Genomic DNA, 27,720 nt, shown 5'->3' on the forward strand with positions numbered 1-27,720 from the left:
TTTTTTAAAATTTAAGTTCAATTAACCAACACACAGTACATCATTAGTTTCAGATGTAGTGTTCAACAATTCATCAGTTGCGTATAACACCCAGTGCTCATCACATCATGTGCCCTCCTAATGCCCATCACCCGGTTACTCTGCCCCACCCACCTCCCAAAGGTGTTTTTTTTAAATAAAATTTTTTATGAAACTCTGCTATGTAAAACAGACCATGATGTTTTATTACTTTTAATTTATTTTTAGGTTTAAAGTATAACATTAGCTTATAAGTCAATTAAAGATAATTTCATGTATGAAGTAAATAATATTTTAACAAATGAACCGACAGAAATGAGGTAGATGGAAGGAGGTTAGAATGCCCTTATTACCTCCGGCATCTACTTTTTCCCCCTGTAATTTGGGTTTATTGTAAAGTAGTGAGATAATTCTGATCTTCTAGAGATGTCTTAATGGTAACAATTTTTTTTAATCTACTTGATTTGCAGTCTCAGAATACACTTAAATTCAATAACGAATTAAAACAAAACAAAATTAGTTTAAAACAAAAAACCGTTACTCCGATGTTAGCCCAAGACTAACTTCACCTTCACTGATCCTCAAGTTAACCATTTGCAACTCCACTGTGATGCAGGCCAAATTTAACACTTCTGAGGGCCTCAATTATTTTAATTGCAGTAAAAAAAAGTGATTTGCTAATGAAATTTAAATCGATCCTTTGCGGAGGCACTTCCAAAAACTTCCGTTGAAACGCACTACGTCCCCACGTTTGCACTACAGGGCGTCCTTCTGCCCTAACCAGAAATTTGACAGTTTCTTCCTACCCCCCCGGTAGGAAGGTCCCTCCCCGTGCCCTATAGTGGAGGTACTTTCAGGGTTACTTAGACTCACCCAAGGGAGAGAGTAAGTTCCCGCCTCGAAGGCGTTGATTGGCAGGCCACGCTCGGAGCCGCGATTAAACGCGTAGCCAGTCTCTCCCGAGGTCCTCCCCCTCCCCGCCCCAAGGGCGGCCTGGGTTTGTTTTGGCGTAAAGCGCGCGCTGTGATGACGTCACGACGCTGACGCCTGAGGATGGCGGCGGCGGCGGTGGCGGCGGCGGCGGCGACCCTGTCCGCGGTCCGGAGAGGGTCGGCACAGCCGCCGAGACGCCGAAGACCCCGCCGTCCGCGCGAGGTGAGGCGGCCCGGCCCAGGGCGACGGCCCGACGGGCGGGAGGGGCTAACGCCCTGCGGCCACGGTCGCTTCCTGGCGCCCTGGGCCTATTCCTGCCCAGCCTGGAGCCCTCGGCCGGAGCCCGGTGTGCCGGGGCCTACGGGACTGGGGAGCAGGCCAGGCGATGGCTGCTAGGGATCCCTGGTGTTCGAGGCTGGGTGGGCCTCAAAACATGCTGCTGTGCTGGGTAGCCCGTCTCTGGGGCCGCGTGGGCCTGGTGGACGTGGTCAGCTTCCCTGCCTGCTGTTCAGCCAGCCGGCGTCGGTCAGGGTGAACTAAGCAGGTTATCCTCACTGCCTTCTCGTGTCCGGCACCTACTTCACACCCCTCCTTTGCGACTGAACGCTAGCAGTTGTCGGGGCAGCTGGTCGCTTTCGTGTTCAGGCTGGGAAAAAGCAGGCTTGAGAGTAGCCGCGTTGCTTGCTCCGCAAGCCATCATCCTTCAGCTTATAAGAGGAAGCCCAGCTCCCCACGCTCAATCCCCCGCCACGAAGCTGCTGAAGTGATAATTCCCACCTGAAAATTTGAATAAGTCCTTCACTGCCTGAAACTGGATCCCTGGTGCCTACAGGATGAAGTCCAAGCTTAATAGCAACGCGTTCAGGGCTCTTCATAATCTGGTAGAGGCCTAATCCGGAAGTCAACACCTGGGCACTTCTGCCCTCTGTTAGGGCACGTGAGCCCGCTGTGCTCGGTGTTTTAATACCGTGTACTTTAGATATGCATTTTGTAATACTCTTCTTTAGCCCCACCCCCAATCACCAGAACGGAAAATTTACATCTGTCCTTTAAAATCCACCTTAGATTTAATTTCCTTTTCCAAGGGAAAAGCCTTCCTTGCTTCACATGTAACCATTGGCTCCTCTGTACTTTTATTCATGTGACTACTGTTGAGTATATCATGTTGTGTCACTCGATGGTGGGTCTGGGTCTCCTGTCTGCATCTGAGTGTCTGGCTCTGTGCCTGGCGTAAAGTAGGAGCTGAATGGACTGGGATAGGTTGCTGGTTTAAGACTAGGAACAGGTTCACTGTATTACTGAGTCCCTGTCAGGGGCCAGGATCTGACATGAGGACAGCAAATGGGTATCTCCTGTTTGCACATGCACATATATTCATGTGGTAGGTGGTGCAGCCTTGTCAACTTTGGTGGTCTAAAATCTCTTGGGGTAGTTTTTCAAGATAGAAATTCAAGAATCTCACTCTCTGATATTTGGATTCAGAAGATCTGGAATCTGGTAGGAATCTGTTTTGAAAAAAACACCTCAGGTGACTTTACTCTGCTCCCTGGTTGAACATCTTTGTCATTGCACTAGGAATCTGTTGTGTCTTCTTTGTCCAGTGGGAAGGGCTAACTGTGCCGTGTAGTCTCATTGCCCATACTTGGGAAGGCACTGTGATTTGCTAGTTTGGAGTCAGAAAGGGCTTGGATTTATGGGCTTTGGAGTCAGAAAGACTTGGATTCAGTTCTTGTTTGTGAGATCTTGAGGTCCTTTGAGCCCGATTTTGCTCATTCCAAAATAGCAATAATCATGCCTACTGTGTGTGGATGCACAGAGGAGTGAGAGTGCACACAAGATGCTTAACACAGGGGCGCTTGGGTGGCTCAGTCGTTAAGTGTCTGCCTTTGACTCAGGTCATGATCCCAGGGTCCTGGGATCAAGCCCCGCATTGGGCTCCCTGCTCGGCGGGAAGCCTGCTTCTCCCTCTTCCACTCCCCCTGCTTGTGTTCCCTCTCTCGCTGTGTCTCTCTCTGTCAAATAAATAAAATCTCTAAAAAAAAAAAAAAAAAAAGATGCTTAACACAGTTAGAACTCGGGAAATGGAAGCCACTGTTAGTACTAATGACTATTTTTCCCAGAGTGTGTCCCTTGTCAAAAGGAGATCTCAGGAAGCCTATTTGCTCTCCAGACTGAGCCTCATGTAGGAAGCTGCCTTATATGACTTCCTCGAGGTAATTTCTGCATATCAAGGAAAGCTCTGACAAAACTGTGCTTCTCCTCAGGGCAGTTGCACTTGGTCATTCCTCTAGAAGAGATTTGGAATGCTGATTCCCTAGAGGGTGGGTTTGCTGCATAAGCACTTTGTCCCCTTCTAGTTGCAGTTCCTTTGCTTGTTAAGTTGTATAAATGAGCTAAAGTGCAGCTCTCAGGAAACCTGTTTGCCTCTGACCCTGAGCTAGAGTTGCACCTCACCTGGAATGGAATACCCCTGCAGATCCTACTGTCCATGGAATCTGAACTAGATACGGGGGATCTTTGTCAGTCACAGTTCATAGTTAAATGAGTGAGGCTTTGGTTTGGCCTTCTGTCTTATCTTATAAGTGTTAGGGTGTTTTATGGGCAATTTTATCCTCTTCAGAGCTTCCCGACTGTGTGATATGAATGAGCTATAGGTGTGCCAAAGTATTGAAGCCTTAAGCTTCCAGATAGCCCAGAACAGCTGCCCCCCTCAACCCCAGGGTGCACAGAGAAAAATCGAAGAAGTACAGCCCTGGAGGAACGGAAGCAATTCTGCTTGTTGAGAACTAGAGAGAGACTTATTTATTTGAACTCCTTTTCCTTCCAAGAATCTTACTCAGTGACTATTAAGTGGATTTGTGTTGGCTAGGTCATCACTGAGCTAATTCTTGGGACAGCCTTCTGTTGCCGTGGTGTCTGATATGATGCTAAAGTAGAAAAATGTAGTGTTTTCATTTTGTGGGAGAAAATTATCTCAGAGGGTCCCCTTCCAGACTGCCAGTCTTGAAGTGGCCTCACAGGACATCATAAGAGAGACTCTTGGTGTGGAACCATCTGTGTATAAGTTCCTTGAGAGCAGAGATTATGGCAGCCTTCTTTTTGTCTGTCACAGCCCCTGGCTGAGTTCCTGGCCCAGAGCAGGAGCTCAGTAAATATTTGTGGGTTGAGCCTTGGGATTTTGGAAGGAGGAGCCCAGATACATTGCCAGAGTCTGTATTTCTGATGATGGGCTGGCCAGTGGGTGGGATGTCTTAGATGGAGCTGGGGTCATGATAAAATGAGGACACAGCAAACTTTTTAACTTTTCTGCTTCTCTCAGCCCTAAGGCCAGAATCTCTGCCGACCAATTATTACCATGTAAAGCTTGGTACCTAGCTGGAGTCCTTGAGAAGTCGTGTCCTGAGTTACTATATTCCAAGAAGAAGTCATAACAATTTTTATTACAAAATAATATTAAAAGTTAAAACATTATAGGTGTGAATGATGCACAGTGTCTTCAGACACAAACACTAATAATTTGGTATGTATTCTGGCACTTTAAAAAATTCATATGATAGTCTCTATGTTTCTACAATATATATTTTTGTTAACTTTAAAAATGTAATATGTGGTGGGCGCCTGGGTGGCTCAGTCGTTAAGCGTCTGCCTTCGGCTCAGGTCATGATCCCGGGGTCCTGGGATCGAGGCCCGCATCGGGCTCCCTGCTCCGCGGGAAGCCTGCTTCTCCCTCTCCCACTCCCCCGGCTTGTGTTCCCTCTCTCGCGCTCTCTCTCTCTCTGTCAAATAAATAAATTAAAAAAAAAAAAAAAAAAAAAGTAATATGTGGTGATGATTATTTTTTTTTAAAGAATTTATTTATTTATTTGACAGAGAGAGACACAGCGAGAGAGGGAACACAAGCTGGGGAGTGGGAGAGAGAGAAGCAGGCTTCCCGCCGAGCAGGGAGCCTGATGTGGGGCTCGATCCCAGGACCCTGAGATCATGACCTGAGCTGAAGGCAGACGCTTAACCGACTGAGCCACCCAGGCGCCCCTAAAGAGACAAACTCTTTTGCCTGGTGTCTCTGCTTGCCCATGATGGTTAGAAGTGTTGTTTAGCAGTTACTTATTTCTGGGATTACTGGAGATTACTGCCTACTTCATTTTGATAAATAGTCTTTCAAAACAGGGGAGCATGATATAGAGATCTTTGTAGGTGAAAGGTTGCGAAGCTTTTCTGCAGAGAACAGTCTTAGGGGACGTTACTGGAGAGGGCAGGGTGCCTATGGGCCTCTGCCTGGGACACAGCCACAGACTCGATTTATGTGGCCAGAAAATTGTTTCAGGAACCATCCTAAGCCCCTGCCCTCTTTCTTCCATGTGGTCAAGTCTGGAAGCTTGTGGACTAACTTGCTTTGGAGTTCAATTAACATTCTGTACGACAAACAGACCTGAGAGCTCTAGCTTCCTTTGTTATCAAGGACATTTACACGGGCACCGAAAGAGCACGGCTCTGGTTTAGTTACCAATCTGGCCTCTTCTTGCCACTTGAACATTTCTGAGGTTCTGAGACTGTTGCCTTGCAGCAAATAGAAATCCAAGAGCCAGACCACCTTTCATTTATTGTTAACAAACATGAATGCCCACACTTTGCTGGGTGCCAGAGAGTTCGAGAAACCTGAGAAGTGGCCTCTTTCTTCAAGGGGCTGAGAACTCTCATGTTCTAAGGCAATCTAGAGTACAGCAGTGAGCAGCGTGACCCCGACTGCACTTGGAATGGAGGTTTCATAACACAGGCCCTTCAGAAAAGGTCCTCAGTAAAGGTTTGTTGATTCATCAGCTGAGTGTTAGGAGGAAGGATAGAGGCCTTGATCCGATGAGGCAGAGCTCTGCTGAACACCAGGCACTTCCGGAATCTCCCTTGTGATGGAAGGAGCTCTGAATGGAGGACTGGGAGATTTGGGTCCATGCTTGGCTGTCACTATCTAAGGTGGCTGTAGACAAGTTTCTACTTTTTTTGGCCTGTCATTCTGTAGTGAGGACAGCAGTGCCGATGCTTATGCCCACTACCACGCTCTAACATGCCTGCACTCCTCGAGGAGTGCTTGGGATCAGGCTGGGAGTTGAGAGTGTGGAGGCCAACTCCAGAGAGTTCTTCAGTTCTTTCTGCAAGATGTGTTAGGATGGGTGTCGTGAAAGAGAATGGTGCCTTGTGATAGCTGGCATAGTGTGACCTCCTGAGTCTTTTCTCACACCCTGGTCACTGTGCTAGGGGCAGACAGAGGAGAGCGGGGTGGGGGGCAGGAAAATGTTCTTATTCCCAGAAGTTTTGTCAGACTCCTTCCCTGTCCCCGTGTCTGCCTTTTCACCTGACCTCTGAGCAACGGGGATTTAACAGATGTGATTGACATGTGGAGCAGCTGTGGGGCTGGAGCAACCTGGGGGCTGTCGGCTGCTGCCCCTTCCCAGAGCTAGGAGCCTCTCTCCTCCACTCTTCCTCTGGAGTTGGGAAGGTGGAGTACCAGCATGAGCTTATCTCGGAAGAGTTTCTAATTGGAACAAATGTGGGAGAAACTGTGTCCCAGGGAGGAAGTAGGAAGGTCAGAGAGGGATGATCCTTGACTCTCTTACTGCTGACTTGAGATCCCTATGCAGGCTTTGTTTGTTTAAAGTGAGAAGTCAGGCCTTTTCTTTTGTAAACCTTAGTTTCTCTCATCAGGACCAGACTAGATGTGCACATTTAAACAAAAAGACCCAGTGCACATGCCTGGAAACAATTATTTATTTTGTGGCTCTAGGGCGATGCCGCCTCACCAGGGAGAAGACATCTGAGTGGCTGTGCTGGGTCACCTGTGCCGTTTGTCTTCTCTCTGGATGGTGGTAGACGTTGCTCACCAGTGCGATCAGGAACCTGTGTTCTGCCTCAGGAATCCTGGCCCAGGAACTGTCGTTTTCCTGAGCTGCAGCCCTATACAGGACTGAGAGTCTTGTTTTTCCCCAAAAGAAGAGATGAGTCTGCAGAATTCTAGTTCACAGTTCTAATCTGTAGCCTCTGTGGAAAGGAACCTTGTTTCTAAATGCCTTTGTTTAAACACAATTTCCTAAGCTACTGTGTGGGATCGCTGGGCATTTGGGAGAGAACTGCAGCAAATATGGAAGCGCCTTGTGTTGGTGGAGGAATCATTCCTCCTCATGTGAGGAAAGATACCTTATTCTGCTGAGCGTCATATGGACATACTGATTAAAATCTGAGCCCTTAATCTGTGGTCTCCGGATTCCTCCTTTTTATCTCCTTGAGGTCTCGGGTCTGTTTCAGTGATGAGCTTGTTCCTTGAAAGAGTTACCACATTGGTCAGTATCACTACCTTAGAATCAGGCCCTCAACTCGCTGGAATCTGGTGGACTCTGTGGGTTCTCTGTGACCTCCAAGTTGCCATAGCAAAACCTGCCTGAGTCTCCCTCTGCTGCCTTTGATGGGATCATTTGCTGGCTTCTCCAGTGGTTGGGGGTGGGGGTTTTAGATGTAGCCCCCTTCGCCCCAAGCACCACCCTTGGTCAGCCATGGAATCTCTGTCACTGACTCTTTTCAATGTCAGATTTGACTTTAATGTCATCTGGATGTTGCACGTGCCCTGCAACACACCCAAAACTGATCTCTTCCCACTTGGCTTCCCGAATCTGTCCCTCCTGCTACATGGCTGACCCTTCTGCCCAGGAGCCCAAGCAAGGGACTAGAGTGCCACCCTCTCTCCTTCCTTTCACTCTTTATGTCTCGCTTTCAGTCCTTGTCTGTTTTCCTGATGACATCTCTCCATTCCACCCTGCTGTCTGGGCCACCACCCTCCTCATCGGCCCTTTAAACCTACTTTAACCTTCCTCCAGTTCTGCCTCACTCTTCTTTCTAAGTACAGATCAATTGCCTCTTTGTCAACCCTTTGGTAGCTCCAGTCACCTCCCTGGAAGGTCCTCATTCCTCACCCTAACCTGTTCCTGCTGCTTCCAGAACTTCAACCCACCCTGCCCCTAGTCCTGTCTTCATACCACCAAACTGCCTGTTCCCAGGCCTGGGGTTTCACCATGGACCTCTGAATCTTTGAGTGTGTTTTGCTCTCTGCCTGAAACACCATTCCCACCTTTCCTCACCTGACTCATTCTTACTTTAAATTCAGTGTGGGGGTCACCTCCAGGAAGCTTTCCCTAACCCCTGTGTCATTCTACATGTATCTATTGTTTCTCAAGCCTAACACCATTCTATATTGAAATGATCTGTTTTTATGGTTTTTTCTTAATTTACACTGTGACTTTGGTGACCGTGTTTTACTTATGTGTCTGTGTGTGTGTGTTAAAGTATAATTTACATTGGACCATGTCTTATTCATTCCCCTATCCCTAGCACCTAGTAGATATTTTGTGAGATAAACTAAAATATATATGGAACTCTGCCCGCAGTTCCTGGCACAGGGTTCCTGAAACCCTTGTAATGTCCTAAGTGCTAAGAACACCAGGAGCATCTCTTGTTCTGATATTTGGCCTTTGACCCCAGTTCCTGATACAGGCTCCTGAAACCCTTGCAATTTCTTGGGTGATAGGAGTGTCTTTTGTTCTAATAAGGTGACTCTGAGTGGGCTCCCAGGTGACTCCTAGATGGGAACTGGTCACCAGAAAGACTCAAGCCGTGATTAGAAGCTTGGAATTTTCAGCCCTGCCTCCCATTCTGTTGAGAAGGGATTAGGGTCGAAAATGGAGTTAATGATGGATCATGCCTGTGTGATGAAGTCTCCATAAAATCCCAATAGTAGGGTGTTCGGGGAGCATCTGGGTTGGTGAACACATGGAAGTGCTGGGAGAGTGGGGCACCCAGAGAGGGCATGGGAGCTCCGTGCCCCTTCCCACATGCCTGGCCCACCCTGTGCGTCTCTTCCATCTGGATGTTCACCTATATCTTTTAATAAACTGGTAAATGTAAGTAAGTGTTTCCCTGAGTTCTGGGAGTCTCTCTAGCAAATTAATTGAGCTCAAGGAGGGGGCTTTTGGGACCCCGATCTATGGCCAGTTGGTCAGAAGCACAGGTGATAACCCAGGCTTGTGACCTGTGCTGAAGTGTGTGTGAGGGAGGGAGCAGTCTTAGGGGACTGAGCCCTTAACCTGTGGTATCTGACGAGATCTTTGGGTAGACAGTGTCAGAACTGAGTTAAATTGTAGGACATCGGCTGGCGTTACAGAATTGCTTGATGTGGGAACTCACCACACATGACCAGAGGTGTCAGAAGTGAAGTGTTCTAGAGGCGCCTGGCTGGCTTCAGTCGGTGGAGCGTGTGACTCTTGATCTTGGGGTTGTGAGTTTGAGCCCTGCGTTAGGTATAGAGATTACTTTAAAAAAATAAAATCTTTTTTTTTTTTATTTTTTATTTTATTTATTTTATTTTTTAAAGATTTTATTTATTTATTTGAGAGAGAGAATGAGATAGAGAGAGAGCATGAGAGGGGGGAGGGTCAGAGGGAGAAGCAGACTCCCTGCTGAGCAGGGAGCCTGATGCGGGACTCGATCCTGGGACTCCAGGATCATGACCTGAGCCGAAGGCAGTCGCTTAACCAACTGAGCCACCCAGGCGCCCACTTTTTTTTTTTTTTAAGATTTTATTTATTTATTTATTTGAGAGAGAGAATGAGAGAGAGAGAGCACATGAGAGGGGGGAGGGTCAGAGGGAGAAGCAGATTCCCTGCCGAGCAGGGAGCCCGATGCGGGACTCGATCCAGGGACTCCAGGATCATGACCTGAGCCGAAGGCAGTTGCTTAACCAACTGAGCCACCCAGGTGCCCCCAAAAATAAAATCTTTAAAAAAAAAAAAGTAAAGTGCTCTCTGTGAAGGTAAAGGAGAGACATAGAGTGAAGGAATACACAGTATGGAAGAACTTTATCTCCTTACACAGGAAGGAAAAAAGCTGGTTTTTTCTCTTTACAACGTTTAATAAATGTTTGATCTGAATTGATAATTTTACCCCTAATTCTGTATGTCATAATCAATAGAAAATTCTCAGCTCTCTCCTTTCACCAATGGGCCTCTCAGAAAGACTTAGAGGACAGCCAGGGTAGAAGTGACTTCTGGAAAGCAGTACTTCGGCACTTCACCTTATAAAGGCCGCAGCAGCTATAGGGTTTTAATGGTTGGAACATCTCTGGGAAGCAAATGGAGAAGTTCTTGGATCCTTATTCCAAGGAAGCAGAGTACCCTGATCCACAGGCTGAGTCACATCAAGATGAAACTGTTAGTGTCCTTTCGGAGCTCAAGGTCCCCTTTGTCTCTTGAATGCCCAGGCTAATTTGGTAGCCGCCTGTTAGCAGTGTACTAAGGTTTGTGGTCCTAAGTTTACTGGGGTTGATTTAGCCTGACCTGGGATCGTGTGGCATTTAGGCCATCCGTGTGGTGAACTGGGAAGTAGAAGGCCCTGGAACAGGGTGTTGAACTGCCAGATGAAGATGGTGCATGAGCAAAGTAACGGGAACCGTCTAGGAAAGAGTAAGGTTAGGGCAGAAAACAGGGCAGGGATGGTAGTGTTGGCAGCAGGTGTAGGAGACCCAGAGGGCCAGGAAAGATTCCATGAGGGGCACCTTGGAGAAGTGGCTTTCTGGTGGGTGATAGTGTTGGTGAGCAGGCCTCCAACATTCTACACCGCTGTGTCAGAAAAGATGAGTCAGAGTAATAAGAGGAATGATTTTAACATTTAAAAAAACATTGAACTTCAGCTAGGATAAGGGACCCAGGCAGGGTAGGGAGGAAGGTGGGGGCAGTGACAGCTGAGCCTGGTGCATGTTCCTGCTCCTCGCTTGGGGTTGGAGAGCAGCATGAGAATCAGATCCAGGGAGATGTAAGTCAAGACCGTGGAGCTCAAGGACGCCTGGGTGGCTCAGTCGGTTAAGCATCTGCCTTGGGCTCAGGTCATGATCCCGGGGTCCTGGGGTCGAGGCCCCGCATCGCATCGCATCAAGGAGCCTGCTTCTCCCTCTGCCTGCAGCTCCCCCTGCTTGTGTACTTGCTCTCTCTCTCTCTCTCTGACAAATAAATGAATAAAGTCTTTTTTTTTTTTAAAGATTTTATTTATTTATTTGACAGAGAGAGACACAGCGAGAGAGGGAATACAAGCAGGGGGAGTGGGAGAGGGAGAAGCAGGCTTCCCGCGGAACAGGGAGCCCGATGCGGGGCTCGATCCCAGGACCCCGGGATCATGACCTGAGCCGAAGGCAGACGCTTAACGACTGAGCCACCCAGGCGCCCCATAAATGAATAAAGTCTTAAAAAAAGACCAGGGAGCTCAGACCCAGCCTTTCATCTGGACCCTTCATCGAGCACTCGGGGCAGCGCCATCCTCCCTTCCAGGGAACCATCTTAGAGTCAGGTCTTCAGGCTACGTTTATTGTGGGGCAAGGGGGAGGGGATGAGGAGGATGGCTGGTGTCCTTTCAGAGGTATCCCTGGCCGTGCTGACTTGCCCTTTCTTCTGTGTGCGTAGGTGTAGACGGGGCACTGCCTGCAGAGCAGGTCCTGCCAGCCTCGCTAGAGAGGATGCCCCCGTGTCCGTGATGGGCTGTGGGACAAGCAAGGTCCTTCCGGAGCCGCCAAAGGACGTCCAGCTGGATCTCGTCAAGAAGGTGGAGCCCTTCAGTGGCACTAAGAAGGATGTGTACAAGCACTTCATCACAGAGGTGGACAGTGTTGGTGCTCTCAAAGCCGGGTTCCCAGCAGCCAGTCAGGGTGCAGACCCCTGCCCTGGTGCCCCCGTTAGCAGCCACACAGAACCTCCCTCAGAACCACCACGCAGGGCCAGGGTGGCTAAGTACAGGGCTAAGTTTGACCCACGTGTGACGGCCAAGTACGACATCAAAGCCCTCATTGGCCGAGGCAGCTTCAGCCGAGTGGTCCGTGTGGAACACCGGGCAACCCGACAGCCCTATGCCATCAAGATGATTGAGACCAAGTACCGGGAAGGGCGGGAGGTATGTGAGTCAGAGCTGCGTGTGCTGCGCCGGGTGCGTCACGCCAACATCATCCAGCTGGTGGAGGTGTTTGAGACGCAGGAGCGCGTGTACATGGTGATGGAGCTGGCCACCGGGGGAGAGCTCTTTGACCGCATCATCGCCAAGGGTTCTTTCACGGAACGTGATGCCACGCGGGTGCTGCAGATGGTGCTGGATGGTGTCCGATACCTGCACGCACTGGGCATCACACATCGAGACCTCAAGCCTGAGAATCTGCTCTACTACCACCCCGGCACTGACTCCAAGATCATCATCACTGACTTCGGCCTGGCCAGTGCCCGCAAGAAGGGCGACGACTGCCTGATGAAGACCACTTGCGGCACACCCGAGTACATCGCCCCTGAGGTCCTAGTCCGCAAGCCCTACACCAATTCCGTTGACATGTGGGCACTGGGTGTCATTGCCTACATCCTGCTCAGTGGCACCATGCCCTTTGAGGACGACAACCGCACCAGGCTGTACCGGCAAATCCTCAGGGGCAAGTACAGTTACTCGGGGGAGGTGAGTCTGCCCTGCCCCAGGGATGGTGGGAGGCCCCCGGCCGCGCTTGATCAGGGGGATGTGCTCTGAGGGCCATGTTCATGGGGTCAGGCAGGTAATGTAAAAAATGATGAAGTGAGACTAATAGGGTCTCTTAGTTTGGGTTTCCCCAAAAATGTGCCCTGAGACTTGGGAGCAGATGTAATTGGGATAGGAGTCCAGTAAGCACAGGTGAAGTGCAGGAAAGTGAGGCAGAAAGGGAGGAAGCCAATAAAGGCCTATGAAGGAGTGGACTGCCGCTGTGGGCCGCTGGAACTCCCACTGGGGACCCTGTGAATAATCACGTGGAACATGCCTCAGAACTGTACCACTGAGGGACAAGAAGGTGAGTGGGTTTTAATCCACTGACTCCTGTAAGAGTTGAGAATTTCTTTGGGGGGAGGGGCATTAAATCCCTGGCACTTCCGGGCTGTCCTGATGTCAGCCGGTGCTGGAGTCTTCAGGCAAAGAAGCAGGGAGATGCGAGCACTGGCACCCGGGGGACTGTCCGCATGCACGGGGCCCCCGCAGCTGCAGGTGAGCTCCGAGGTGGGCTGGAGCACATGGGCCAGGGTGGCCGCAGTAGCTGCTCCACGGGGACTGGGACAAGCTAGAGTGACCATGTCCCGTCGAAAGGATCTGCTGCTGGTCCTCTGCCCAGTTTTGCCACCCAGCCCAGAGGATTCTCTGCACCCACACATTCCAGTTCTTTTAAGAGAAGCCAGAAAATTTGATCTTAAGATGTTGGAATTCCATTTGTGCCAACAAATACTTACCTGCAGGCCAGATCCAACCAGCAGGCCATCAGTTTGTGTCTTTGGATCCACTGATTGTCCTGATACCTGAAAAAATCTGTTGGGTTTCAGCACTTCTGGGAGCTGAAGGAAGATGCACAAAAAGAAAGACCTGGTTGGTCCTCAGGCAGGATGCTGAATGGGCGGGGAGATGAGGCTGACCGTAGGCAACAGCAGGTGCTGTAAGCATGATGGTGGACTTGGGAGGCTGGTGAATAACAGGATGTGTGATGGCTTAACTGGGAGGTGAAGTAAGCTTTGCAGGACAGCAGGATTCTGGTGGGGCAGCGAGGGCCCCTCCCCAAGTGCCCCCTGCAGAATGTGCCCCACAGTGTTCCCCTCAGGCTTGGGCCTGCCTGAACAACCTGCATGGCGGGGAGGAACCAGCCCCCTTCTGAAACCCAGCTTTCCTTCCAGGGATTTTGGACTGGGCCTTCTCTGGCTCCAGCCACCTGGCCCAGAGCAGCATTTCCTGCAGGAGTTACCCCTCAAAGCCTCTTGCCACTTTGTCTTCAGTGCTCAGTGCTTGAGGTCCTGTGCTCCATCAAACTCATTAGCTTCCAGACGTGGTCGTGGGGTCAGTCAAGGACTTCCTGTGAGGACAGGGGCTGGCATTCCTTAGGGGGATCTCCAGGTCACGTGTTAGAGTGGTATGAGGAAGGGAGGGAAGCCTTTATCGTTAGGCCAGCTCTGTGCTGGCCATAGGCCAAGGAGAAACTGGGACTTTGTCTAGCTCTCCCCTAAAGCTTCTCTTGTCTTCTGTGCTCCAAATGGATTCAACAAAACAAATGCTAACTGGCTGGGAAGCCCAGGCTACAACGGCGTAGTCACAGAGGGCACCCCCCTCACGCTCTGGACCAGCTTTCGTCACAGGTCAGAAGACCCAGCCTCCACCTCCCAGAGGTGGTGTTGTGCCAAGGCCCCGCCTGGCCTGCTGTGTGCTGGGAGCTCTGTGTGGTGCCAGGCTGTTGGGGCCTGGCTGGCAGAGGGAGTAGCGAGCTCAGCTACAGGAGAGAGGGAGGTTTCCCAAGAGATGCTACCAGAGGGAAGACTCTTTCTGAAAGTCGGTGGGTTTGCCCAAGAGTTCCTGATTCTGGCAATTGTGGATCAAGCAGTTTATCTAATTGGAGCTTGCAGTCTTGCTAACTGGCTATTGATTATCTGTGGCTTGGAGAATGACAAACGAATAGGGTGAGGAATGGACTCAGGCTTCCTGCTCCTCCCGTGGCCACTAGACTGGATCCTGAGACTCTGTTTCCTGCTCTGCTGGAAACACAGTCTGAGGCTCCCAGTGTTATGGGGGGCACTGCCCAGCCTCGCCCCCTGCCCCATTTATCTGAAGCTGAAAGCATGAGTTCCCAGTTCCAGAGTCAAATTCCTGGCCAGCCCTGTTGGCATCTGTCCCTTACCAAGAGCGTGGCTGACTCCAACAACAGGTTCTACCACCATCTGCAGAGAGCTATGGTTTGGGGGGGATTTGTCTGGGGTATTTCTTGGGTGAGGAGGCCTCATCATTAGATCATGCTCTCTGAGGTGGTGACCAAGCATCTGTCTTTCTGTTCTACTGACCATTGGTTACTCATTAATGCACCTGGGGAAGATGCAGAGACACGAAGGCTTGTTCTCCATCCCCCGTGAAGCTTGAGATTGCCTGGGGAGAAAGGACTAGGAGTAGGAAATGGCCACAGAACAAACCCTTGTTGGCAGCACCTGCCAGTGCAGGCCTCACCTCCAGCCACGGGGTCTGGGCAGTCTGCGACATGAGCTGTGGGGCTCAGGTCAGGTGGCGGGGCTGGTGTCCCTTCTTAGGGCTGGGCCCTGCCCCCACCCTCAGTCCAGCCATCTGTCCCATCTGTCTTCTACTGGGTGATGGTCATTTGCCCTTCTGAAGGCCATCCAAGTGAGAAGGCCCTGCCAGAAAACCTGTGAGAGCATGTCATGTTAAAGGGGGACGCTTTGATCTGACTTCTGCAAATGAAGGACCACCCACTTAGAGCTCAGGAAGGTTTGGAGGTGCGCATTGCTCACCTGACAGTAAGTCCCATGGCAGTTAGTGTCTTTCTAGGGGCACTTTTCCTGCCCCCCCTGACGCGCTCATAGTGGTACCTTATGTATACCAGGCCCCATCCAATGGGCTTGTTGCCCGAGGCCTATGTCTGTGTAGTTTCCTGTCAGGCTCAGTGGTTTCTGTGGACTTGAATAGAGGGCTTTCTACAGGAGGTGGGCCTTGAGAAGGAGGAAGCTCAGAGAAAGGGACATTGCTGACTGTCCTCAGAAGAGGGGCAGTAATGGAGCCCAGGTTGATGAGGCTGGGCCAGGCCTGGCGTTTGCTGTTGGTGTTTGTTGTTCGCTCTGTAGTGCCAGAGGCTCTTTGGGGATTGGAAACAGTACGGTGGGAGCGAGCCCTCTGGGGTCTTGATAGTGATGGGGGAATGCAGCAGAACGTGTTGTGGGAGACGCACAGGACGAAGACCGACGGGGGAGGGGGGCTGCTGTTGGAGTAATCCGAGTCGGGGGTGGAGGAACCTGGCATCCTGGGGGTGTTTGAGGCAGAGCAGAGATTCCTGAGAGTGGGCTGCACATGTTGTTTAGGGAGAGGTATGGGGACAGAGTCGTGCTGCAGCTCTGCAGAAGCTTCAGCTTCCAAGGGCAGAGTGAGAGAGGACTCATGGGAGAGACTGCCCTCTGGTCCAGAGGGTGTGTAGGCTCCTGCCTTGACATCCCTAGGTGGGGCCCAGTGGTGGAGGGAAGTACTCCAAGTACTCCAGCCCCACAGTCCTGACTCTAGATGCCCCAGCCCATAGCCCGGCCCCGCTCTCTGCCCCATTTCCTACACACCACAGGCCGGAGATGTTTGCTCCGTTCACTCCCCATACTAAGCTATTGCTCAGGCTTTTCACTCTGCTCCCAGTGTCGGCCTTAGAAATTTGGCCAGCTCTGAAAGGTTCAATTCAAAGATGGCTTCCATTAGGAATAGTGGTGATGCGTAGTACTGGACACAGGGCTAAGGGTTCTATATCCAACATGTTTAATCTCCACAACAGTGCCGCCGGGTGGGTGTAACGCCCCCATTTTACAGATGAGGAAACTGAGGCTCGTGAGGTTAAGTAACCTGTCCATGGTTTCACAGCTAGAGTGTGACAGGCCTTGGGATTTGAATCTAGGCCATCTTGGTGTCAGAATTCTTGCCTCTCCATCCCCACAGTCTGTGTTCCCTGACATACATGCCTTAGCATGTTGCTGGAGTCTTTGCTTCAGCACTTTCTTGGGCTGCTGTCTGTGGACATCTCTCCTCTCAGGCCTGTTAGGTCCTTGAGGACAGCTTGTGTATCAATGCATATGTTCCCAGTACTTTCTCCTGGCTTCTCCTGAGGGAAGCACCCGTGGTTGTTGGTGCTGCCCTGGGAAAGGATGTGGAAGGGGCTGGCTGGCAGGGAGACGGGTGTGGCCCTGCTGGCTGGGAGTGTTCTCTTCTGGGGGCTGGGCTCCAGGAAGAAGAGGAGAGCCTGCTGGAGAGGTGGTTAGTGGTCTGCTGGCCAGACCTGCTTAGGAGCAGCTTTGGAATCTTGGAAGAGGAGGGAGTGCTGGGAAGGAAAAGGCTGTGACAGATGATTTTGAGAAGAGAAATCTTCATTTTCCCTGGTGACCAGAGGTGCCGGAGCAGAGAGGGCCAAGCCAGAGTCGTGTTGGACGTGATGGGGAGACGCTTGTTGGTCAGATGTGAGGAAGGCCTGTGTGAGTGGGAGAGCAGTCAGAAGACACAAGGAGCCACCTTGAGTGAGGGAGCTTCTTGTCATGAGAGATTCTAGGAGGGCTGGAGCAGCTTTTTCTGAAGGAGTGACACCAAAGGTGAGTCATCATCTGTAAGACCCGTACTAGAGGCCTGTCATAGTCCCACTGACTGGGAGATTCTGTGGTTAACTGCCCGTTAAATGTGACGTTGTCGGCCTGATGTCATTGCTTTTGTCAAGAGTTCTATTCCCAGAGGCAGGACGGATGAGGAGGCTCTTGTGGGATTGGTGGCAGAGTGGTGCCATCAGCAGCTTTGCTGCCTGCCGCGTTTAACAGCCTTTAATCGTTGCCCTCTGCTGGGGCAGTCTCCCGAGCTGTGGGCAGGCGCGGGCCACTGCGCCAGGAATGGGTGGGCTTGGACACAGGTTCTCACGGTGTCTTGCTCAGGAGAGTGAGTGCTGCCAGGCAAGGGACAGAATCTGGGTGGGAGAGGAAGGCCACCTGCAGGGCCAGTCTGCCACCACCTGGGGGATCGTGTTGGTGGGAGGTGGCTTTCCAGGGGTGGGCCTCTGGGCTGCAGCCTGACCACCCATCCACTTGGCGCCAAGGGTCGAGCGCTCAGGGGCTGGGAATTGGACCCTCTTGTAGTTCTGATAGCCCTGCCGTAGGATGAGTGCCCAGAGCCAGAGTTGACATTTCCTTCCCCACTTAAAGTGACCCTCACACTTGTCATTCTGCCCTGGGATGTTGAAGGTAAAAGAAGGTGCAGAGGATGTACCGTGCCCTGTTGCTCTCTAGGTGAAGGGGGTCAGCACCTGTGAGGGTGTGGCCAGCAGCCTGGTTCATGTGCACTGGTAGGGAGCAGCCAGCTGAGTAGGGATCGGACCTTGACTCAGAGCCTTGGGGAGGACTTCCCCAGGGATGTGGGAGAGCTGGAGACTGGACATGGCGTGCAGGCTGCAGATGGAATGCAGGGGAGGCAGGTGGCATGTTTCCAGGCTCGTGCTCGGATTCTGCTGGGTGCCTTGAACTGCCTCACATTCCCCCACCTCTAGTGTGGATGGGGGCTGTGATGGACCATCAGCTCATCACTCTTCTCTTGCTGCCTTCTGCTCCCAGAGTAAGTGGATGGATTCCCGTGTCTGTCTCAAAAGCTGATTGATTCTAAATTGATTCAGAATTCTTTCCTGTGCCGTATCCCTAAGCCCTTCCTCCTTGCATCTCTGCCGGTGGCTGTTGGGCATCAGGTGCTGGGTGATGGCACTGGCTTGGTGCCAGGATCCCACGAGGACAAGCAGATGCTCCCATACTTGTCCAGGAGGGATCCCTCTGGAAGGGCCATCCCTACTTCACCAAAGCTCCTAGTACCCAGTAGGTATTCAACAGAGAAGTCTCCATCCTTCACTGTAGGAGCAGACGATGGCAGGCCAGATCTCTGACTGGTCCCTGGGAGGTGGCATGATTTGGTCCACTGGGCATGGGTGGTGGACCCTCACTGGTCACTGAAGGAAGGCAGGGGTGACTTCCTCCTGGTGGGGGCCGGAGGCAGGCTCTGCGTGGAGAAGGGCAGCATCCCTCTCCTGTGCCACCTCTGCTCTGCCACTCAGCTCCCTGGAGCCCTGTCCTCTAGGCTTCCTTCTGCCACTGCTGCCCTGGTTACCCAGTCCCCAGAGCGCAGTACTCTTCTGTGGTGGCAGAAACAGATGCCCATGTCCCCACATGGCCGTACTCAGCCGTTCCTACCAGAAAGCCTTGCCCTGACCATCTCCAGCTTCTCATTAACCCAGGGTCGGAGCCTCTTTCATCACTGCTGTCTCCCACCCCCGGCCGTGCCGAGGCCTCTCCAGCAAAGGGCTGGATCCTGCGTTGTGTTCACAGCAGTGCCTGGTGTGCTCACCGTGCCCTCCCTCTCCTGCTCTTCTCATTGTCTGTCTCCCCCTGGGTAGCTCTGCCCACTCACACACCCTGTCACTTCTAGGCTCTCGAGTTCCTGTGGGAGCTGCCATGGCTGTTATCTCTCCCACGGTCTGACCTTCTTAAATCCGCTGACGGCCTCCCACACTCCTCCCGTCCTGCCCCCACTGAGGTGGAAACGTACTCGCAGGTGGATGGGATGGTTAAGGGGGACCTGATCTGACCAGTCCCCACCGGCCCTGCCTCCCCAGACTCTCCTTCCTCGGTCAGTTCTCCCATTGCACACGGTCCCCCTTCTTGAGCATGCCTGCCTGGCCTGTCTGTCTGTCTCCCGGTGCAGGTGTGGTGCCCAGACCTGAGCTTTGCTCCAGTGTGGCCTGGCCGGCTTGTTGCAGAAGTCTCCTTCATCTCTTCACTCATCCTGCCATCCCATGTTGACCCAGTAGCTACCCTGCGCCCAGTCCTATGTAGCCAGGGTTCAGGGACACAGGTGTCCGTGGGGATGACGTGCTAATTATAGCCACCAGGGCTCCAGACTGTCTCAGAAGTTAGAATGGGAGAAAGTTTTTTGGTTTTTGGGTTTTTTTTTTTTTTTAAGAACTAGCTTGGCCTCAGCAGAATCTGTGAGTAGAGATAAAAGAGACCACTCTGCAGCGGGCTCTGAAATCCAGAGCCACCCAGGGCTGGTCCAAGACAGCGTTGCCAACATCCCCCTGATTCCAAAGCGAGCACACAGCATCCTTCCTGACTCTTGAGTTGTGCCCTGTCTCCCTCCTGTCCCTGTCCTTCACTTTGTGGACTCTGGGCAGGGACAGGTGGGGGCGCAGGAGTTCATTTTATTACTCATCTCAAGTTTCAGAACACAGCTTTACTAACCTTCAAGTTGTCACGCCTTTTCTTGTTTTATTTTTATCTTCCTTCTCTGCCTCTTTTAAAAACTCTATTATCTTCCTTCTTTTTCTCCCTTCAGGCTCTCTCCCCTTAGGTCCTCTTTCCTGCCGCTCAGCCCCTACCCATCCCCTGCCAGGGTGATGGATTCTGTCTGGTCTGAAAGCCCAGGCACCAGGATGGTGAGTGTCTTGACCAGAGGAGGGGTTTGCTGGCTCCACTACCACACGGTGTCCAGCTCTGCTGAATTTTTTAAAACCCTTTGCCTCATGGGCCACACTAGAGTGTGCTGTTCTTATCATACTGACAGTTCTGCTCTCCTGAGTAAACCCTAAGCTCCATTTCCCAGAAGCATGCTCTTTTCTCTGCTCTCATTCAGGCCCACGTAAGTATAGGAAGGAGGCCATTGAGGGTGGGAATGCTGGGTCTGAAAATACATCTTGAGACAAAGCTGAGGGAAGACTGAGTCATGGGAGCAAAGCCCAGGCTACTTTCCTCCCTTCCTTCCCCTAGCACCTCTTTGGTGGGGCTAACTTCTCTGCCAGAGAACCTTCCCCAGAGTTCATGGGCTAGAAAAGAACCCATAGAGGTCAAGAGGTCCAGGCCACTTAAATGTTAAATGCTATGCTTTTGTTCCTTGCGCGCAGCCAAGTGAGGAAGAAAGCTAGGAAACCATCTTCTTAGAATCAAGGACTTTGGCAACTGGAAGACGCTTAGGATCCATTGTATTTGGCTCTTTCATATTAAAAGTGAGGAGGCTTGGAACACCTGGGTGGCTCAGTCAGTTAAGCCGCTGCCTTTGGCCCGGGTCATGATCCCAGGGTCCTGGTATCGAGTCCCACATCAGGCTCCTTGCTCAGCAGGGAGCCTGCTTCTCCCTCTCTCTGTCAAATAAATAAAATCTTTTAAAAAAATAAAAGTGAGGAGGCTTGTCTTCTCTAAGGTTACACAGAGAAGATAGACCTAGAATGCAAGTCTCTGGGCTTGCAGCCTGATGCTTTAATTTGTCACCCAGATGTCATCCAGAAGAAAAACCGGGCCTTTCTCCTCACTTGAGAATGGCCAGGCCTGCCTGCCAGAGGGAGTCTAGGGCAAGTCCTATGAGCTGGGTTTGCTGCTGGAAAGAAGCAGCTTCCTCCTCTCTCGGCAGCCTAGGCCAGAGAGCTGGCTCCATCCTTTGTTCCCTTAGCCCCTGGGCTCAAGGCAAGACTTCTGGTAGAGACTCGGGCAGTATTCTTTCCAGGCCCTTGTAACATTAGAGCAAGGGCAAGTAAAGGGGGCCGGGAAGTAGGGAAATGCATCCTCTGAGCCAGAGTGGAAAGCCCTTTCTGATTTGGTGCCTCACTTTGAAGGGAGGGTTGGTTTCTGCCGCTGAGGAGTGACTGGTCCCTGAGAAGCAGGGAATGAGGAGGGTGAAGTTGGTAAGGAAGTGCTCTGGGAGAGTTCCCAACCCTCTTTCGGCTTCTTCTCTGCTGTTCTAACATCCAGAGTAGGTACCCTAGGGGCGCCTGGCTGGCTCAGTCAGTAGAACACAAAACTCTTGATCTCAGTGTCATGAGTTCAAGCCCCATGTTGGGCCCCACATTGGGCCTAGAGCTTAGTTTAAAAAAAAAAAAAAAAAGGTACCCTAACTACAAAGGGATAAGGATTCTGGGGGCTACAGCCTAGGGAAAATGAGAGCCAGCTTGATGGTCAGGAAGTGATGTCCCTCCTCCCACAGCCTCTCCTTGTCCTCTCAGGATGGGGCCCAGCCCTTCACCCACACAGCTCAGAAGAGGCTCATGGAACGGAGGGTGTAGGCTCTCACCTTGGGTATTGAAGTTGCCCTGTGATCCCACAGCAGAGGGAAACCTGAGTCTGGAGGCAAGGCAGACAGACATTTAACATTCCCTTCCATGCCTGTGCTCCGGGTCAGCCTGGAAACAGGTAGAAGCCTCTGGGAGACTGGTCAGGTGGTACCTGGCGCCTGTCCCTTCTGTCAGCCACCTGAGCCTCACATGTGTCCCTGACTTGGCTCCAAGTTGACTGAGGTGAGAGTTCTGTTCTTTACCCAGAGCCAGAAGCTAGAGCTGTGGAAACTGAAAGGCATGACTCTTGATCATTATTCTTTTTCTCATGCCCAGAATGCTACCCAGCCAGTCAGTCATAGGCTGACAGACATACTCATGGGGCTCCAGAGGCCCAAGCATGTTGGGTTGGTCTGCGGGTGTTGAATACTTTCTAAGGAGGTACTAAATTGGACTTGGCCAGAAGCATGGCCTTGGATGAGTGTGGAAAGCCTTGCATTTCCGTGCTGAGTGCTGTTCGAGGACTTGGCAGGGCTCCCAGGGGCCACCGTTCTGATGAGCATTCCGAGCCCCTGTCTCGCTGTCAGTGGGCTGGGTTGAGGACCACTTTCCTGTGTTTGGCTCGCCTGCCTTCCTGCTGCTAGTTCCTCAGTGTGTGGGGGTTAGGCTGGGTGCCATTGGCACGGCCTGATTCTCAGGTCAGGATGGCTCAAGTCACATTGGCTTGGGGGTCCCACCTGGCCCAGCTGTCCACAGCTCTTCAAAGACGAGGAGAGCGCAGGGCTGGCCCTCAGACAAATGAGTTCGTCAGCATTCTGCACACAGCTGTGTGTACACAGTAATTGGAGAGGCAGACGTCTTGGGGAGCAGGAGGTGCAGATCAGTCTGGCTCACTTTGTCACTAACAGGCTGGCCGCTCGGTGAGCAGCAGGGGTCGATGCCTGGTGTGAGCCTGTGCCACTCTGGAGATGGAAGTGCTTAAGCTCCCAGGATAGGTCTGGTGAGAGGCCCACCGAAGACCGCACTGGACTAGTCTGGAGCTGCAGGGGGCCTTTGTTTGACTGGGTGTGGATGTGAAGTGGGGGTGCCTCTGATCCATCCATTTTTAGGTTCCTGGCTTGTGAGTCCAGCTTCGCCATTGTTTATTCTGTTGTCGGCAGAGGAGTTGCCCCTCTTCTGTCTTGGCTGGACCAGGGGACAGGGGCAGAACCCATGTGCCAGCTCTGTTTGGCTCCCCTGGGCTGCCTGTTCTGTCTTTGGGCTGGCCCACCAAGAGGCCGGACTCAGCTGCACTGTGTTTCCCAGTGATTTCCCTTTTTCTTGGAGACCAGAAGAGCTCGTAGGGCAGCACAGGTATTCCCATGACCCAGCCTGCTCAGCTTTCAGATTTTGCTCTGTCCATCTGCCCCATTATGCCTGCCTCTTTCCATCTCTTTTAAGTGAGTGACAGGGGCTACAGTGAGTGTCTGTGGTTTATCCGGGCTGGCCTCTCGTGTTCAGGTGGCAGCAGCAAGCCATGAGGCTTTCTTGAACTCTGAGCCAAAACCAGCTGTGGCAACTGTCTAGTCCAGTCACGCTGTATGTCAGCCTCAGTACCGGAGCCCCGGGCTGTGCAGGCCTGCAGGGAAACTTGGACCAGGCTGTGTATGGAGCCCTCTGCCCCTCTGTGCCCCCTCACTGCTCTCAGCAAGGTATTCATGGCTTCCCTGGCTGCGTGTCCCGAGGCCCTGACTGCCCTCCTCCTGAGGACCGTTATCTCCCCAGGAGTCACTGGGAGCAGGCCCATTGGTGATGAGGACCCTGTCAGGTGGCTGTTCAGGAGTGTGGTCTGACATTTTCTACCAGTTCAGTTTAGTGGAAGTTGAGATTTGCCTTCCGTAAAGCAGGTTAGGGTAGCATCCGCAAGTAGCCCCACCCCTTCTTCAGAACTCCAGAAGAGTGTTCTCCTTGGTGCCCCCTCCACCCCCTGTATATAAGTGGGGAAGGGCATTGGGGAAGAATTGGAGGTCAGGGAAGCTGAACTGGGGGCGGGGGGGGCATCTGGGTGGCTTAGTTGAGCGTCTGCCTTCAGCTCAGGTCATGATCCCAGGGTCCTGGGATCGAGCCCCGCCTTGGGCTCCCTGCTCAGGAGAGAGCCTGCCTCTTTCTCTGCCTCTGCTGCCCCCCCTGCCTGTGCTCGGTCTCTCTCTCTCTCTGTCAAATAAATGAATAAATCTTAAAAAAAAAAAAAAAAAGCTGAACTGGGGGTAGCAGTAGTCAATGTGAAATGTATCTGCTGAAGGGGTGTGCAGCTGCCCCGAATGTGGGTTCTAAGATACTCCTGAATCCCCCTGGAGAGTGAGTTCAGGGGTTCCCCCAAGGAGAAGGGCACCTTTAGGTGGAACAGGCAGACCTCATTTGGCAGGACGGAGGGTGGTGGTGCCCGTGACATCCCAGCCAAACCTTCTGCAGCAGGCTCAGCAAAGGTCCTAGCCGCCCCCCCTTTGGGAATATCCGAGCACGTGCCACAGGGCCCCCAGAAGACAGGGACTCAGAACGGCACTGTGTCTGCCCTCCTCCAGCAGAGGGGCTCGAGGGCCTCTGTATGCCTGGCACCGGGCACGGGGGCTCATCCAGCTTAGCATGGTCTAATGGGAACGAACAATCAACTTGCAATCACTGGAATAATTGCTTAGCTCTGGGGGCTAAGAAAAAGCCTGAGTAAGTGTCCTTTACCCTGAGAACCTAAGGACTCAGCCAGGTGAATGTCTGTACAAGCTGTCCAGACTGAGGCCTGGGACAGACAGCTGCTTGGCGTGTGGCTGAGATGCGGCAGCCACGGGGGCGTGCAGCAGAGCAGGCTTGGTGCAGTGTCCCCCTGAGGACAGAAGGTACCAAAAGGAGGCTGGTGCAGAGCACTGCCAGCCCCGCTTCCCCCCCTGCCCCGTGTGGTTCCAAGAGGTCATGAAGACTGGAAGGAAGGTCACCTGGTCCCGCCTGTCCCCCAAGAGTTCCCCTGCCCTCTCAGCAGATAGAGAAATCTAGTTGCCTTGAATTATTTCCTTTTCTCCCCATGGCCGAGAGGCGGAGGCTGATGTGGGGAATGCATTCGTCGTCCATCTCCAATTTGTCAGTCGGACAGAGGATGGGTCCTCTCTTTAAAGACTAGGAAGTTCCCTGCTACGTAGCCTGGTATGGCCATCCTGGGTTGGGACCTTAAGTCTGGCTCAGGATATGGTAGGAAGTTTGGGTCATCCTCTTTACATCCCCCTGAGTTATAGTGATCCTGGGGTAGCTGGGGGGTCTTGATAAGGGCCACCTTCCAGAGCCAGGCTTTGAGTCCAGGGCACTTAGAAGTTTGCTGCTTGGGGAAGGGAGCAGGTCCTTCTCCTATTTGTCGTGTGGACCCCTTAGAACAGCCGCTGCTTGGTGGTGTGGGCCGGTGTTGGGTGGGAGGGGGAGGCCCAGAACACTGCACTTGGGAGGAGCCAGGCAGGGCCTTTCTCCAGGGGGAGAGTGCGGGAATGCTGGACGGTTCTCAGTGCCGTGCTGGTGGCATCGTCAGGATGGGGAGAGCATGTTGAGTGCTCTTGCTCTAATGCTTGTCCTTGGCCTCTAGCCCTGGCCCAGTGTGTCCAATCTGGCCAAGGACTTCATTGACCGCCTGCTGACAGTGGACCCCGGCGCCCGCATGACTGCGCTGCAGGCCCTGAGGCACCCATGGGTGGTGAGCATGGCAGCCTCTTCATCCATGAAGAATCTGCACCGCTCCATCTCCCAGAACCTCCTCAAACGTGCTTCCTCACGCTGCCAGAGCACCAAATCAGCCCAGTCCACGCGTTCCAGCCGCTCTACACGCTCCAACAAGTCGCGCCGCGTGCGGGAGCGGGAACTGCGGGAGCTCAACCTGCGCTACCAGCAGCAGTACAATGGCTGAGCCGCGGGGCTGTGGTGCGACGGGCCGCGGTCCCAGCTCGGCCACGCGTTGTCGGGCCCCTGGGGCCCCATGCCCTCTCTGGAGATGGGCCTGTATGGCCAGTGGCAGGTGAATGGCCCCCGCCCCTTCCCTGTCCCTTCAGCAGCCCCCACCCTCATCCTGGGCCTGAGCCTGGTGTGAGAGTGGAGGGAGCCTAGGGGTCTGTGAGCGCTCTGAACTGGGAGCCTGGCCTGGCACCAGTGCTCTTTTTGGTGGGCAACTGCTCTGCTAGAAGTTGGGGAAGGGGTAGGACATGGCCTTCAGGCTCCCTCACCCCTTGGCTCTTCCCCAAGACCAAAGAGGCATGTAGTGCCGGGCAGAGGGTGTCCTGTGGTCCCAGGACTCTTTGGGACAGTTACTTCTGAAACCCTCTTCATTGAACCTTCTCTGGCCCCCCATATTCCATTGCATCCTGATCTGTGCCCCAGTGAGAGGCCCAGGGAGGCACAAAGCTTGTGCCTCAGCTGGACTCTCAGCCCCTGGCTAAGTCCAGACAGTCCCCCACCTCCCACCCAAGATCTGCCTTCCTTCATGGTGCCTCCAGGGACCCCTCCTGGCCCCAGGACTGGCTAGAACCTCTGATGGTAGGGCCATGGCATGGCCCTTGGCCCTTCTGGACTATGTGGCCATGTTGGTAGCAGGCTTGTTCCAGGCTCCAACCTCTCTCTGCCAGTGAGAGACCTCCTGCCCACCAGCCCACTGCTCTCAGTGCCTTCTTTGCAGAGCCCGCTATATACACTTCTCCCCCCACCTTGGATGCCCATTCTATTCCCTGGGTGCCTCCTTCCCAACTGTGGGGGATTAAAGGGAGCCCCACTGCTGCTACCTGGGGAATGGGGGCACCGGGGCCAAGGCAGGGGCCAGGGGCTTCCCAGGGAGCGCCCCATCAAGATTCCAGTGTCAGCCCTGGTTCCACCCTTGGTACCACCCATTGCCCCTTCCCTTCAGGCTCTGCTGTTCCCTCCTCGAAACTGCATGAAGGCGCCATCTAGTGTCTGACATGAGTATGGGCAGCCTAGGACTGACCACTGCGCTCATCCTTCATCCTCTAGAGAAAGTGGGAAGGAGCTGCTGTAGTGAGGAAAGGTCCCCAGGCTGCTCAGCACTCCCCTTCTGCTGAGCTGCTGCGCAGCTCCAGTTGGAACTTAGCCGTACTGTGTGACCTGCCTCTGAACCCTGAGTGCCTGGGGCCCTGGCCTTCTCACAGCTGGCCTTGCCTGGTCCAGCCTGGCCCTGCTTTCTTTCACAGCATTACCCTTCCAGCTTGGGCTCTGCTGCATCTCAGGCTGGAGGGAGCCCCTGCAGGAGGTGGGTGGAATTGGGTGGCTGCTTTCCCAGAGGCCTGAGCCAGACCATCCTGATGTCAGTCATGGTGCCTCCCCTGCACCCCCCGCCCCAAACCAGGCTGGAACCCAAGTCCCCTTCCTCCACAGCTGCTTTCAGTGGGTAGGAAGGAGCTGGGGCCCAGCTTTAGCCTTAGCTAGACTGCAGGGCCTCTGCCAGGGAGGGATTGGCCCTCACTGTTGCTCCCAGTGGGTAGCCTTGGGCCAGGCTCTCCTCTTTCTGCATGTGCCACCTCCAGTGAGAAACAAAGCCAAAGAGACCACTCTGGGCCAAGCCAGTTGTGCCTTATACATCTCCTCCCATCTCCAGTGCTCCTGGCACAAGGCAGCAGAGAGCCCAAGTCCTGTGGCCTCAGAATTCCCCCCATTTCCCCAAGTGCCTCGGGGGCCTGAAGCCCTGGGGATTTATTTCCTCTCTTGTCCAAGGTAGGTCTGGTCCTAAGGGTAAGACAGAGGGCATTTGGAGATTGGGCCTTTATGCCATGGACCATGGCTGGAGAATGTGCAGTTATTTATTTTGTGTACCCCGGTTGTAAATGTATCCTCTGTATTCAATAAACAGGCTGCCCTCCCCAGGGAAGGCTGCCATCCATTCTGACAGCCCAGGCTCCTTGCTGTGGACCAGGGGGTTACTAGGAAGAGGAGAGATGGGGGGCCTGGCCTTGGCATGGCTACTCTAGGAAGATCTGACTCAACATCTGCCATGCCAGAAGTCAGAGTCCCAAGTGGGGAGGGGGACTCCCGAGAGCCTCTCCTTTCCCTTGAAAGGACAGACAAGAATACACAAGAGGACAAAGCATGGCGTCTTTACTGGATTGAGGTGG

At 52.8% G+C, this 27,720-nt stretch overlaps 1 protein-coding gene across 1 annotated transcript; it reads left to right on the top strand.

Moving 5' to 3' along the window:
- The first annotated feature begins 1,063 nt into the window (after positions 1 to 1,063).
- Positions 1,064 to 27,715, top strand: PSKH1 (protein serine kinase H1). The gene is made up of 3 exons (XM_032424131.1): positions 1,064 to 1,173; positions 11,439 to 12,465; positions 25,197 to 27,715. The coding sequence occupies exons 2-3, from the start codon at positions 11,509 to 11,511 to the stop codon at positions 25,512 to 25,514; spliced, it is 1,275 nt and encodes a 424-aa protein (XP_032280022.1). The 5' UTR covers positions 1,064 to 1,173; positions 11,439 to 11,508; the 3' UTR covers positions 25,515 to 27,715.
- The last annotated feature ends 5 nt before the right edge of the window (positions 27,716 to 27,720 follow it).

This window comes from Phoca vitulina, unplaced genomic scaffold (genome assembly GCF_004348235.1).
Source record: "Phoca vitulina isolate PV1807 unplaced genomic scaffold, GSC_HSeal_1.0 scaffold30, whole genome shotgun sequence".
Lineage (NCBI taxonomy): Eukaryota > Metazoa > Chordata > Mammalia > Carnivora > Phocidae > Phoca > Phoca vitulina.